The sequence below is a fragment of the Eumetopias jubatus genome, unplaced genomic scaffold, assembly GCF_037043125.1.
Source record: "Eumetopias jubatus isolate StellerSeaLion01/CBP00866 unplaced genomic scaffold, mEumJub1_p1.0 scaffold_8, whole genome shotgun sequence".
NCBI classification, from domain to species: domain Eukaryota; kingdom Metazoa; phylum Chordata; class Mammalia; order Carnivora; family Otariidae; genus Eumetopias; species Eumetopias jubatus.
Genome location: NW_028274814.1, coordinates 3,944,007 through 3,956,495, shown reverse-complemented (window position 1 = coordinate 3,956,495; position 12,489 = coordinate 3,944,007). Strand labels below are relative to the sequence as shown.

The following is a 12,489-nucleotide window of genomic DNA, read 5'->3' as shown; positions in this document are numbered from 1 at the left end:
TATATCTTCTAGTCCTCTCTCTCTCTCCACCCGCTTCGGGATTCCAATAATTCTGACATTGGAATGCTTCATGGTGTCACTTATTTCTCTGATTCTATTTTCATGGATTTTGAGTTGTTTTTCCCAGGCCTCCTCTTTTCCGTTTTTATCCATTAAATTGTCTTCCAGGTCACTAATTCATTCTTCTGCCTCACTTACCCTAGCCTTTAGATTATCTAGATTAGATTGGATCTCATTGATAGCATTTTTAAGTTCTACCAATTCAGCTTTCATTTCTGCCCTTAGAGACTCTATGTTGCCATTAATTGATTTCTCCATTCTAGCTATTGTCTTCACAATTGCTAGCCTGAATTCCATCTCCGACATCTTGGTTATATCTGCATCCTCCATTTGTAAATCTGTGGCATAAGTCATATTCTCTGAGTCTTTCCTATTTTGGGGGTTCCTCCTCCTAGTCATTCTGTTGATGGGTGGTTGAGGGAATGTATAGAGTCCAAATTATTGACCAGAATCCAAGCAAGACGCACCTGTTTTGACCTTAGGGTTGCTGACCTCTTGTTTTCCCAGCCTGTCGTCTGGGGGAGGGGCCTGCCTTGCTGTTACTCAGGCAACCCTGTTTGGGCAGAGTTGCCCTGCTCCCCTGCGGGCTCAGTGGGAACCAGTTTTGGGGGGCTTTTGTTCTCTGGTGGCTTTCCCTGGTGGCTTTCCGTGTCTCTTCCGAGAGTCAGAGCAGAAGAGACTGTTTCCAACCCTCTGCCTCAGAGCAGAGAGATCGCAGTCTGTTCTTCACTGAGCTCTCCAGGCCACACTATCTCCGTCTCTGTCTGTGCTGCTATAAACTGCAGCGTCCTGGGTTGTGCGCCCCTTGCAGTGCTCCCATTCCTGCCTCCAGTTTGGGGTACTTCTCTGCCTTTTATGCTTCTAAAACCATCAGCTGCCCCCAGTTCGCACATGTGACCCCACCACTCTGGGTTTCCAACCCAGAGGCTGCCCTAAAGTCCTTTCCCCACTGCTACCAGTCTGGGAGTCTGTGCCCCATCCCCAGTGTGGGAGGCTATCACTCACTGGCAGTGTAGGATCCCCACAGCCAGGCTCCCTCCAACTGCCATTTATCCTCTGATATCTGCCTGCGGAATCAGGGCTCCCTGCTTCATACCTTGAAACCAACCACCTGCGATATTCTGTTTATAGAGGTCCCGATATATCTTCTCACATCTCAGGCTGATTTTGTGGGCGTTCAGAGTGGTCTGGTAGATATCCAGCTCAATTCCGGGGACCAGTTCGAATAGGGTCCCCTACTCCACCACCATCTTTCCCCCTCTCTCTCATTATGTACTTATTGAAACTTGTTCCATCCAATCTATTTTTTGTGGTTCTTTTTGGTAAGATACCCAGGCTAGTCCCACCTCTTCTTAGGTTGTGGTGAATATATATTTGGGATCCAAAGGTCATTGTACAACCTTTAACGGTTATTCATGGTCTCAGCAATTACAACAAAGCAAGATCCACCTTATGGTGTCAAGTTCATGACAGTTTTCCAATCTCTGATACACACTCTCCAATAACCAACTTTCATTCACAAAATACTAGGTACATTATTTGACCCAAGTTACCAATCCTAATTATCTCCTTTTTTATTTGATATAAATTCCTTTTTAATATCTTTCATGTGTTTTTCCTCTTTTTTGACCTAGTTAATGGTTTCTAAATCCAGCAAATGTTAAAATCACATAAAAACTTAAATGAAATTGTGTGCAATTGCAATACTGTTATTACTGAAAATTCATTCATATTCCTTTCCCCAGCTACAAGGTATACACATAAAGGGAACTGATAGGCACTTTTTTTTTAGACCACAGAATATCTTACCTTTCTACATCACTGATGCCTACTGGATTTACAATTATATAACCTAAAAAATGACATAAAATAGTCTTGAGAGAGTCAAAGAATTTCTGCCTCATAGTAACTTTTTCTGATGTGGGACTATGGTTTATAACCTGAACTATGAACAAAACTGTCATATTCCATCTCAGTTGTATATCCTACAGCATTAGTGTTCTTTTAGCATAAATTTAGAAGTTATATGATTAACATAAATTTCTCAAGATGATTTAAGTTTTTTATAAAAAGAGCATTGTGTAGAAAAAGCACTGGTTAAGGAAATATGGGGTCAGTTTGTGCATCAGTTTTGTCATCATCTTGATATGTTTTCTTGATCTAATCCCTAAACATTTCTGAGCCTCATTATAGTGAGGCTTATATGATTGCTAAGAGCCCTTCAAATTCTATGAAATTTTTTATTGTGCAATTCAGACAATTGTGTTTTTCTCTTCTTCTATAAGAACAAATGCTGATTAAATTTGTACTACACACACACACACACACACATACACACACACACATTAATGCTTACCTTATAAAGTATTTGGAATTTTCTTTTCTTTTTGGTCTATAGAGACTGATGTAGAACACTTGACATATACTGTTGGAGGAGAAACAATATTTGATGAAATCACAACACAACTTAAAATTCACCCTGGTAAGAACAAATATTTTTTAAGTCTAATATTTATGGTTTATACTATTTTGGGAATTAAATTAAGTATGGATCTTTAATCACAACAGTAACTATGCGTTATTATATGGGTAAAAATCTTCATGAATTCCCTCTTATAATTAATTAAACTCTAGTATTTACTATCAATAGAAAATTAGCTGGATATTATTAGTTTTAGAATGTATTTTTTTAATTTATTTTTATTTTTTAGATTTTTCTTTTGTTTATTTGTCAGAGAGAGAGAGAGAGCACAAGCAGGGGGAGCAGTAGAGGGAGAAGGAGAAGCAGGCTCCTCATTGAGCAAGGACCTCGATGCGGGCCTCGATCCCAGGACCCTGGGATCATGACCTGAGCTGAAGGCAGATGCTTAACGACTGAGCCACCCGGGCGACCCAGTTTTAAAATGTATTTAGAAAGTAAGCCATAAAATCCAGTGCCCTAGTGACCTTAGAATACACTTGGTGTAGTATTTCTTACTACTATTCTACTCACTTTCTATTTCTGGCTTAGAAAGGAAAGTTGCTTTAAATTTGAAAAAGCAAAAAAGGCTAGTTGATGAGTTTTATAAGAGCATTATAACAGTTATTTCATTGGTTACCACATCCCTGTTATAATTAAGTTTGTATATGGATATACATCTCTACTAGAGTTGTGTTATATAATTCACAGATAACACTACAACTTCTAATCCTGGAGTAACACTGTTAGATACATTGCTCTCTATCTCTCTCTGTCTCTTTTATTTTTTTTAGAGAGAGAGAGGGAGAGAGTGCATGCACATGTGTGCATGTGGGGGGGGAGGGGCAGAGGGAGAAGGACAGAGAGAATCTTAAGCAGGCTCCATGCTCAGTGTAAAGCCCAATGGGGGAAGGGCTCAATCTCACAACCCCGAGATCATGGCCTGAACTGAAATCAAGAGTTGGACACTTAGCCAACTGAGCCACCCAGATGGCCCAATACATTTCTCTTAGGTGCAAGAAATACCATAATCATGACTTTTTGCAGAAATGATGCTGAAATCTAGAATGTGGAAATAGTTGAATTCTCACATACAAGCCACAAAATAGGTGTTCTTGGTGAAATTTACGATGAAGGCAAGATTTCTGAAACTTTGCTTTTGAATGCTTTATTTATTTCATTATATCACATTTTTATTCCTGAAAAAAAGTAGTTAAAAATAATCAAATATCTTCTCCTGTTTAGTAGGTTACCTTTAATTTTGTTGATTGTTTCCTTCACTGTGCAGAAGCTTTTTATTTTGATGTAGAAACAATAGTTTGTTTTGCTCTCCCTTGCTTCAGGAGACATATCTAGAAAAATGGTGCCTCATCCAATGTCAGAGATATTACTTCCTAAGCTCTCTTCTAGGATTTTTATGGTTTTGGGTCTCATATTTAAGTCTTTAATCCATTTTGAGTTCCATTTGCTACAACATGGATGGAACTAGAGAGTATAATGCTAAGTGAAAAAAGTCAGAGAAAGACAAATACCATATGATTTCACTTATGTGGAATTTAAGAACCAAAACAAATGAGCAATAAAAAAAAGAGAAAGAAAGAGACAAACCAAGTAACAGACTCTTAACTCTAGAGAACAAACTGATGGTTACCAGAGGGGAGTGGGGTGGGAGGATGGGAGAAATAGGTGATGGGGATTAAGGAGTGTACTTGTCATGATTAACACGGAGTGTTATATGGAACTGTTGAATTACTATATTGTACACCTGAAACTAATACTGTTAGTGTCAGTCAGTTATGTGAACTAACTGGAATTAAAATAAAATTTTAAAAAATGAATCAAATAAAACTTATTTACTCAAAGAGCTTATATCTAGGGTGGTATAAAAATGAAATTGTTTGAATCAAACAGTTAAATTTGTTTTGTGTTTTACTCTAACAAATTTGATAAATTGTGAAGAGTCATTTTTTCTATATCTTTAATTTTCAGACTGGTTTTGTTTTGGTACTACGAATTACTATTTACTTCAGTGTTCCTCATTATTAGGGGTCCTCATCAATTTTAAGTAATAATCTTTGGCACTGTGATGAAGTACTCTCATCAAAATTTGTCAATTTAAAATACCATGCCATGGGGCCTCTGGGTCGCTCAGTCATTAAGCATCTGCCTTCAGCTCAGGTCATGATCCCGGGGTCCTGGGATCGAGCCCCGCATCGGGCTCCCTGCTCAGTGGAAGCCTGCTTCTCCCTCTCCCACTCCCCCTGCTTGTGTTTCCTCTCTCGCTGTGTCTCTCTCTGTCAAAAAATAAATTAAAAAATCTTAAAAAAATAAATAAAATAAAATACCATGCTGTTTAAGAACAAAATTAATTTAGTTACTTAATCTGTGCTTATTTATTGTGAATTTATAATTAAATGCTCTAAACAAAATTTAAGAGAAATTGCTAAGAGGAAAAGAGTTGAAAGGAGACTATAGATCAAATACAGAAATTAATACTCACATTTAAGATAAATGGGTTTGATTAAAGGTCAAGATTAAGGAAGATGTTATCTAAGAATACAGAACAAAAAAAGGGAGAGAAAATGAAGTTTATAGAAATTGGAATGATAGACAAGTGACCACTCAAATATTAAAAGTTTACAAACACAGAATAAGGACTAATACATGGAGACTGGAGAGTAGTATGCAAATAGTCATAACATCTTTTTGAAATTTTTTAAAATTTTGTTTTAGGTGTGAATTTATTTAAAAACAAATATATGTCCACAGAACAGCAAGAAGATTTTTTTACCAGTGACATCACACCATTTAAACTCTCAACAAACAGGATCAGTTTTTCATCCTTTGACAATCAAGGTAAAAGATATAACAACATAAGTACCTAATTATCTAGAATACTTTTTGTAATATGCTTTTTCATTTTATAAAATATTTTAAGCATTCGGAAAATATGTAACACTAATATAAAAAATACAGGATTCTAATGGTTTCCATTCTGTGCTGTTATAATCTCATTCCATTTTTTCTCAGTTCTTACATATGATGTCATAACCCATACATAATGGTGTTTTATACAAGTGTTTTCCGAAATACTCAATTGTGACCTCTTTTTTATTTTCCTTTATTGTGGAATTACCCCTTGTCTTCTCCCCAACTTCCCACATTATTCTTAAAGTTCAGTTAATTTTACAAAAATATGTACACCATACACACACATATACACACACCCTACTTTTAGCAGAAATCTGCAAGTTAAATGCTTTTACTTCTTTTGGTTTTCCTGAGTATATTGTTATGCCATCTCAGCAATATTTTTTAAATTACATTCTTTTTAATCTAGCATTTTAGTTAGAAAGTTCATTTGAGATAGCTAGTCTTTTGTACCACCTGTATCCAAAATTATATTCAATTTTTAATACCAAGATATGCCAAAATATTTTCATAGAAATAATTTAGTCTTGATACTTTCATGAAAATAAGATGAAGAATAAACATAAATTTGACAGTATGGAGCCATTACCCTAACATGCATTAAGGGTTTTATCTTTAGTGACTTAAAAATCCTCCCCAGCTTTTACTCACATTTGACAAATGTGAATGACTAGCCTGGAATTACAATCTCTTACTAAACCTCTCAGCCTGTGGCTTCAGTTTAATCTCTAGCTGATGATGAAATAATATGAAGCTTATAATTATTTGTTTAAATGGAAATGTTCTGCAATGCACATGTTACTTTTAAAATCAGTAGAATTTGTAAAAAGAAATCTAATAAACATTAATTAAATTGGTGAGGAAGAACCAGTGGTTTATGGGTATCCTTATAAATGCATCCTTCTAAATGTAGAGTACAGATCCGATACAGAAATGAATATTCTGGTTCAAACTAAAACAGGATTTGGATAAGGACAAAATTAAGGAGATACTGAGAATAAAACACTCTGTCCTTCAGACAAAAACTGTGTATGCCACTCTCCATATCCGGGGGAAAAAATATGGTTTTGCTGCTAATTATTCTAATTTACCTAGGAAGAGGAAGAAAAGGTTTTGTACACCTACATTGGCAAATACTAAAAATACTACTGCATCAAAATGCTACAAAAGAAGAACCTTTCTCAATGAGAAGGGAGAAAACTTTCTAAAAAGAACTTTGACATAATTAGATATATCAGAAATAAAAGCAATAAATGAATTTTCCTATAAAATATTTGGCAAGAGAGAAGGAAGATTACAGTGATGACATCAATGTTGTAGGAGTTTTGTGAGTTTTTTTGTTTGTTTGTTTTTGTTTTTTACCATCCACCCCCTGTGAAAAAGAAAACCAATTTGATGATTATCCACAGATTGGAGTGGCTTTGTTGAAATCCAAGGGTCCAGCAAAGAAGTTCTAGCGCACTGTTGAAACAACAACAACAAAATCTGAGATTGGATACATTGTGGAGGGTAAAAGGAACAGTTTGGTTTTACCTCCACCACTCCTTCTTCAGGGCAGCATACTTCAGTGCCAAGAGAGCCCTTTTCATCCTGAGATTTCTCCCATGAGAAAAAGTGAGAGGATGTGAGTGAGTACCCAGCTTCGCTAGCTATGCAGAATACTGTCAAAAAGACCCATTTCTGTCTTGTCTCATCCAGAGAACTGAGTCATAAGTGTATGACCTGAGGGCAGAGACTTGCTGCAAGAACAGCGGCGAAGCCTCAGAACTGAAAGTTTAAAGGGATATACCTGTTAAGTGTGTCAAGGACTCTATCAGGAAGTCCACACATCAGCTGCTGAAAACACTCCACCTGTGGATTCCCCAAAACTGGTCCACAGGCACCTCCAATACTCCATGTGTCTCACTCACACAAGCTCCTCCTTGCGGCTGGCTCCCTGTGCATGCTCCAAACAGCAATAGAGTGAGATCTGGCAGACAGTAAACACCCCCAGAAAGCTCTCCTGGAAGAAACCATAAACTTAAGCACTCAGGACAGCCATAAGGAAAACAAAAAGCACTCTCTGAGCAACTAACCTGTCTTTACTGCACAGAAAGAAGGCTTAAGAATTCTGCCAAAAAGAGAGCAAGAAGTGTAGAGCAGGCATACCCATAGAAAAGGCCTGAAGAAACATCAGAATTCCTAGCAGGGCTGAAAGAAGGGATTTCTCTCTGGAAGCCAGTCAGTAAACCTGGAGGAGGTGACTACTTTTTTAAATGCAATGAAAGCAGAGAGGACAGCAAGGAACATGAAAAATCAAGGAAACATAATACCATGCAAGAAATAGATTAATTTTCCAATAGCCCCAAAGAAATGGACATTTGTAGTTTAACTGATAAAAAATTCAAAATAGCTGTTTTAAGGAAGCTCAGTGAGCTACAAAAAAAGACACAGAAAGACAGCTCAACAAAAGCAAGAAAAGAATACACAAACAAAATGAGAAATTTAACAGAGAGATAGAGATCATAAAGAAGAATCAAAAAGAAATTCCAGAGTTGATAGCAGATACAGCAGAAGAAAATATTTGTAAAGTAGAAGACAGTATGAAATTATATGAAGAGGAGAAAATAAAAAAGAGTGAAGACTATATGAAGTATGGAACACCAATAATCTAAATATATGGATGACTGGAATCCTAAAAGAAGAGAAGGGCAGAGCTTATGTAAAGAAATAATGGCTGAGAATTTCCCAAATCTGGGGAGATATTTGAATATACAAGTTCAAAAGCTAATAAATCACTGCAAAATTTCAATCCACAACAATATTTATATACATTATAATAAAACTGTCTAAAATAAAATACAAAGAGAATTTTAAAAGCAGCAAGAGGGAAAATATTTATCTCATATATGGGAATCCTCTCAGGCATTAGAAGCAATCTCTGTAAAAACATTGCAGGTCAAAAAACAGTGGGATGATATATTCAAGTGTTGGAAAAAACTCCCTAAAAAGAATACTTTACCAGGCAAAGTTATCCACCAGAAGTGAAGGTGAAATAAGATTCAAAAAGAAAAATAAGCTAAGTGAGTCCATCACCACTGGAACTGCCTTACACGAAATGCTGAAAGATCTTCAAGCTGAAATGAAAGGACGCTAATTGTCATGTGATATGTAAATATACAGCACACTAGTAAAGACATATAGTTAAATTCAGAATACTCTAATACTGCAGTATGATAACATATTAACCACTTAACTCTACCATAAAGATTAAAGGAGAAAATTCTTAAAAATAACTACAGCTAACCATTCAATCCAGCAATTGCACTACTGGGTATTTACCCCAAAGATACAAATGTAGGGACCCGAGGGGGTACGTGCACCCCAATGTTTATAGCAGCAATGTCCACAATAGCCAAACTGTGGAAAGAGCCAAGATGTCCATCGACAAATGAATGGATAAAGAAGATGTGGTATATATACACAATGGAATATTATGCAGCCATCAAAAGGAATGAGATCTTGCCATTTGCAACGACGTGGATGGAACTGGAGGGTGTTATGCTGAGTGAAATAAGTCAATCAGAGAAAGACATGTATTATATGACCTCACTGATATGAGGAATTCTTAATCTCAGGAACAAACTGAGGGTTGCTGGAGTGGTCGGGGGTGGGAGGGATGGGGTGGCTGGGTGATGGACATTGGGGAGGGTATGTGCTATGGTGAGCGCTGTGAATTGTGCAAGACTGTTGAATCACAGATCTGTACTTCTGAAACAAATAACGCAACATATTTTAAGAAAAAAGAAAAAGAAGAAGATAGCAGGAGAGGAAGAATGAAGGGGAGTAAGTCAGAGGGGGAGACGAACCAGGAGAGACGATGGACTCTGAAAAACAAACTGAGGTTTCTGGAGGGGAGGAGGGTGGGGGGATGGGTTAGCCTGGTGATGGGTATTGAGGAGGGCACATTCTGCGTGGAGCACTGGGTGTTATGAACAAACAATGAATCAAGGAACAGTACACCAAAACAAATTATGTAATATATGGTGATTAACATAACAATAAAAAATTAAAAAAAAAAATAACTACAGCTACAGTAATTTGTTAATGGATACACAAAATAAACAAAGGTAAATTATGACATCAAAAACATAAAAGGTGGGAGGAGGAGTGGCACACCAAAATTGTAACATAGGTCATTCCTGACTGCACTCCCCCAAACAAGAATAATTAAAATCTATTCATGGACATGACACCCTTGAGAAAAATCCTAGAACACAAGGATAAAAGCTGAAGCACCCCATCTCCACATCATAGAGACCAATACAGACTGCTTTAGAAACGTAGAAGTGGCTACACACTAACCATATTGCCCCTCCCCCATGCCCATTGGAGCACCACACTGAGAGATTTCCCCTGAGTCCCCAGTTTCTTTAGTTGGAAAAGGGAACCCAGGATGGACATCCAGCTCCTCTAGCATTGTGTGTCATTTCTTGAGAGCCCCCACTCGGTCTCACACCATGGGGATTGTGGGGTAATCTGTGGAACTTGACCACTGGGAATCTGTGACAGGGAAGGAAGTGCTTGCAAAAACCAGCACTCAGGGGCACCTGGGTGGCTCAGTTGGTTAAGTGACTGCCTTTGGCTCAAGTCATGATCCTGGAGTCCCTGGATCAAGTCCCACATTGGGCTCCCTGCTCAGCAGGGAGTCTGCTTCTCCCTCTGACCCTCTTCCCTCTCATGCTCTCTATCTCTCAAATAAAAAAATAAAATCTTTAAAAAAAAAAAAGAAAAGAAACCCAGCATTCAGACCTTGACAGACTGAGTTCCTACCTATAGTACGAAAGTAGTAGTCCCAACCAGCAGGTGTGCTTATCTGCAGAGACAAGATGGTGGCATAATCTCACAAGGAAACTTGGTGAGGTGCAGGTCTGTATGATTTGGGTTTCGAAAAGAAGAGTCTTGCTAGCCCTGGAGCTTGGTCTACCACTGCTTAGACTGGGGAGTTAAGTCATAACATGGTTCACTATTGAGTGTATCTCCTTGCACCAAGCTTCCAAGAAGACTAGTAGAACACCTGAAGCTGTGTGGCCCAACACCAAGTGAATAGAGTATGGCAGACAGAGCTGATTATCTGCAGAGGAAAGCCAGTGGTACCATTGGCTAGGGAATCTGGGGAGCAAGTTAGCTGGAGTCAAGATCACAAAGAGCCTCGCTGAACTTGGAGTCAGTTTCCCCCACCAACTGCTGTGTATAGCTCCCAGCCCCTACCAACCAGAAAGCCACCAGGGAGGCTGCTTGAGGCTAGCCTGCCCATTCTGCCTTGGCAGGGGAACTCATTCACATAACCTTGTCCACTGATGAGTGTAGCTCCTGGCCCAGCCTAACCAGAAAGCCTAAACAGAACAGCTAGAAGCTCTATAGCCCAGAAATACTTGAACAGAGAATACAGCAGGCAGAACTGGTCATCAGCAGAGCAAAGCCAGTGACACTGTTTGGCCAGGGAAATGGGCACAGGCTTGCTACCTATGAAGCCAGTTCTCCTGCTTCACTCAGGCAGAAGACTAATTCTTTGCTAAAAACTCCACCCCAAAAACATGTTGGATCAGTGAATTCAGTAAAGTTGCAGGATGCCAAATTAACATGCAAAAATCAGTAGCTCTTCTATACAGTAACAAATTATCTGAAAAAAAAAAAGAATGAAGAAAATAATCCCATTTACAATAGCATCAAAAAAATTAAATATGGAATATGTTTAACCCGGGAGGCAAAATATATCTGTACTAAAAACTATAAAACATTAATTAAAGAAATTGAAAAAGAAAAAAATAAATGGGAAAAGTATCCCATGTGAATGAATTGGAAGAATTAAAATTGTCAAAGTGTCCTTACTACCCAAAGCCACCTATAGATTCAGTGCAATTCCTCTCAAGTTTCCAATGGCATTTTTTATAGAATTAGAAAAAACAACCCTAAAATTATATAGAATTACAAAGACCCTTAGTCAAAGCAATTCTGAAAAAGAACAAAGCTGGAGGCATCACACTTCCTTATTTTAAGATATATTATAAAGATATAGTAATCAAAACAGGCATAAAAACGGACACACACACCAACTGAACAGAATTGAGAGCCAAGAAATAAACCCTTTCATATATGGCTAGCTAATATTTGACAGGGAAGCCAAGAATACTCAAGGACACGTGAAGGGTCAAAGTGAAGGAGTGGAATGGATATTCCATACAAGTGGAAACCAAATTAGAGCAAAGTAGCTAAGCTTTTATCAGACAAAATAGACTTAAACTTAGAAGCAGTAACAGGAGACAAAAAAGGGAATTATATTTTGAAAAAGGTATGAATTCATCAGGAAGATGTAACAATCATAAATTTTTATGCACACAATATCAGACACCTAAGTGTAAGAACCAAATACTAATAGATATGAAGGGAGAAATAGACAACAATAGAGTAATAGTAGGAGACTTCAATACCTCACTTTCAACATTATCCAGGCATAGATCATCCAGACAGAAAATCAATAAGGAAACATTGAACTTGAGCAATACTTTAGACCAAATGGACCTAACAGACATATAGAGCGTTCCATACTACAGAAGTACAATACCCATTCTCTTTCCTTCCCAAATGCACACACAACATTCTCCAGGAAAGATCATATGACAGGTCATAAAACAAGTCTTAGGATATCTAAGAAGTTTAAAATCTTACCAGGTATTTTTTCTGACTATAGTAGTATGAAATGAGAAATCAATAACTGGATAAAAACTGGAAAATTCACAAATATGTGTAAATTAAACAGCACACTCCCAGACAACCAATAGGTCAAAGAATAAATAAAATGTAAAATGAAAAAATAACTTGGGATAAATGAAAATAGAAACACAATACACCAAAACTTAAGGATGATGCAAAAGCAATTCTAAGAGGTAAGTGTATAGGGGTAAATATCTATGTAACAAAAAAAGAAAGATGTAAGTAAACAACTTTTTTTATAAAGATTTTATTTATTTATTTATTTATTTATTTATTTATTTATTTAT

General features: G+C 37.3%; 1 protein-coding gene across 1 annotated transcript in view; it reads left to right on the top strand.

Annotated features, from left to right (window-relative positions):
- Positions 1 to 12,489, top strand: part of CCDC7 (coiled-coil domain containing 7) — a 395,691-nt gene that overhangs the window by 369,671 nt on the left and 13,531 nt on the right. The window contains 1 exon segment of the mRNA XM_088025513.1: positions 2,459 to 2,542. Within this exon segment, the coding sequence (XP_087881639.1) occupies positions 2,459 to 2,542 (84 nt within the window).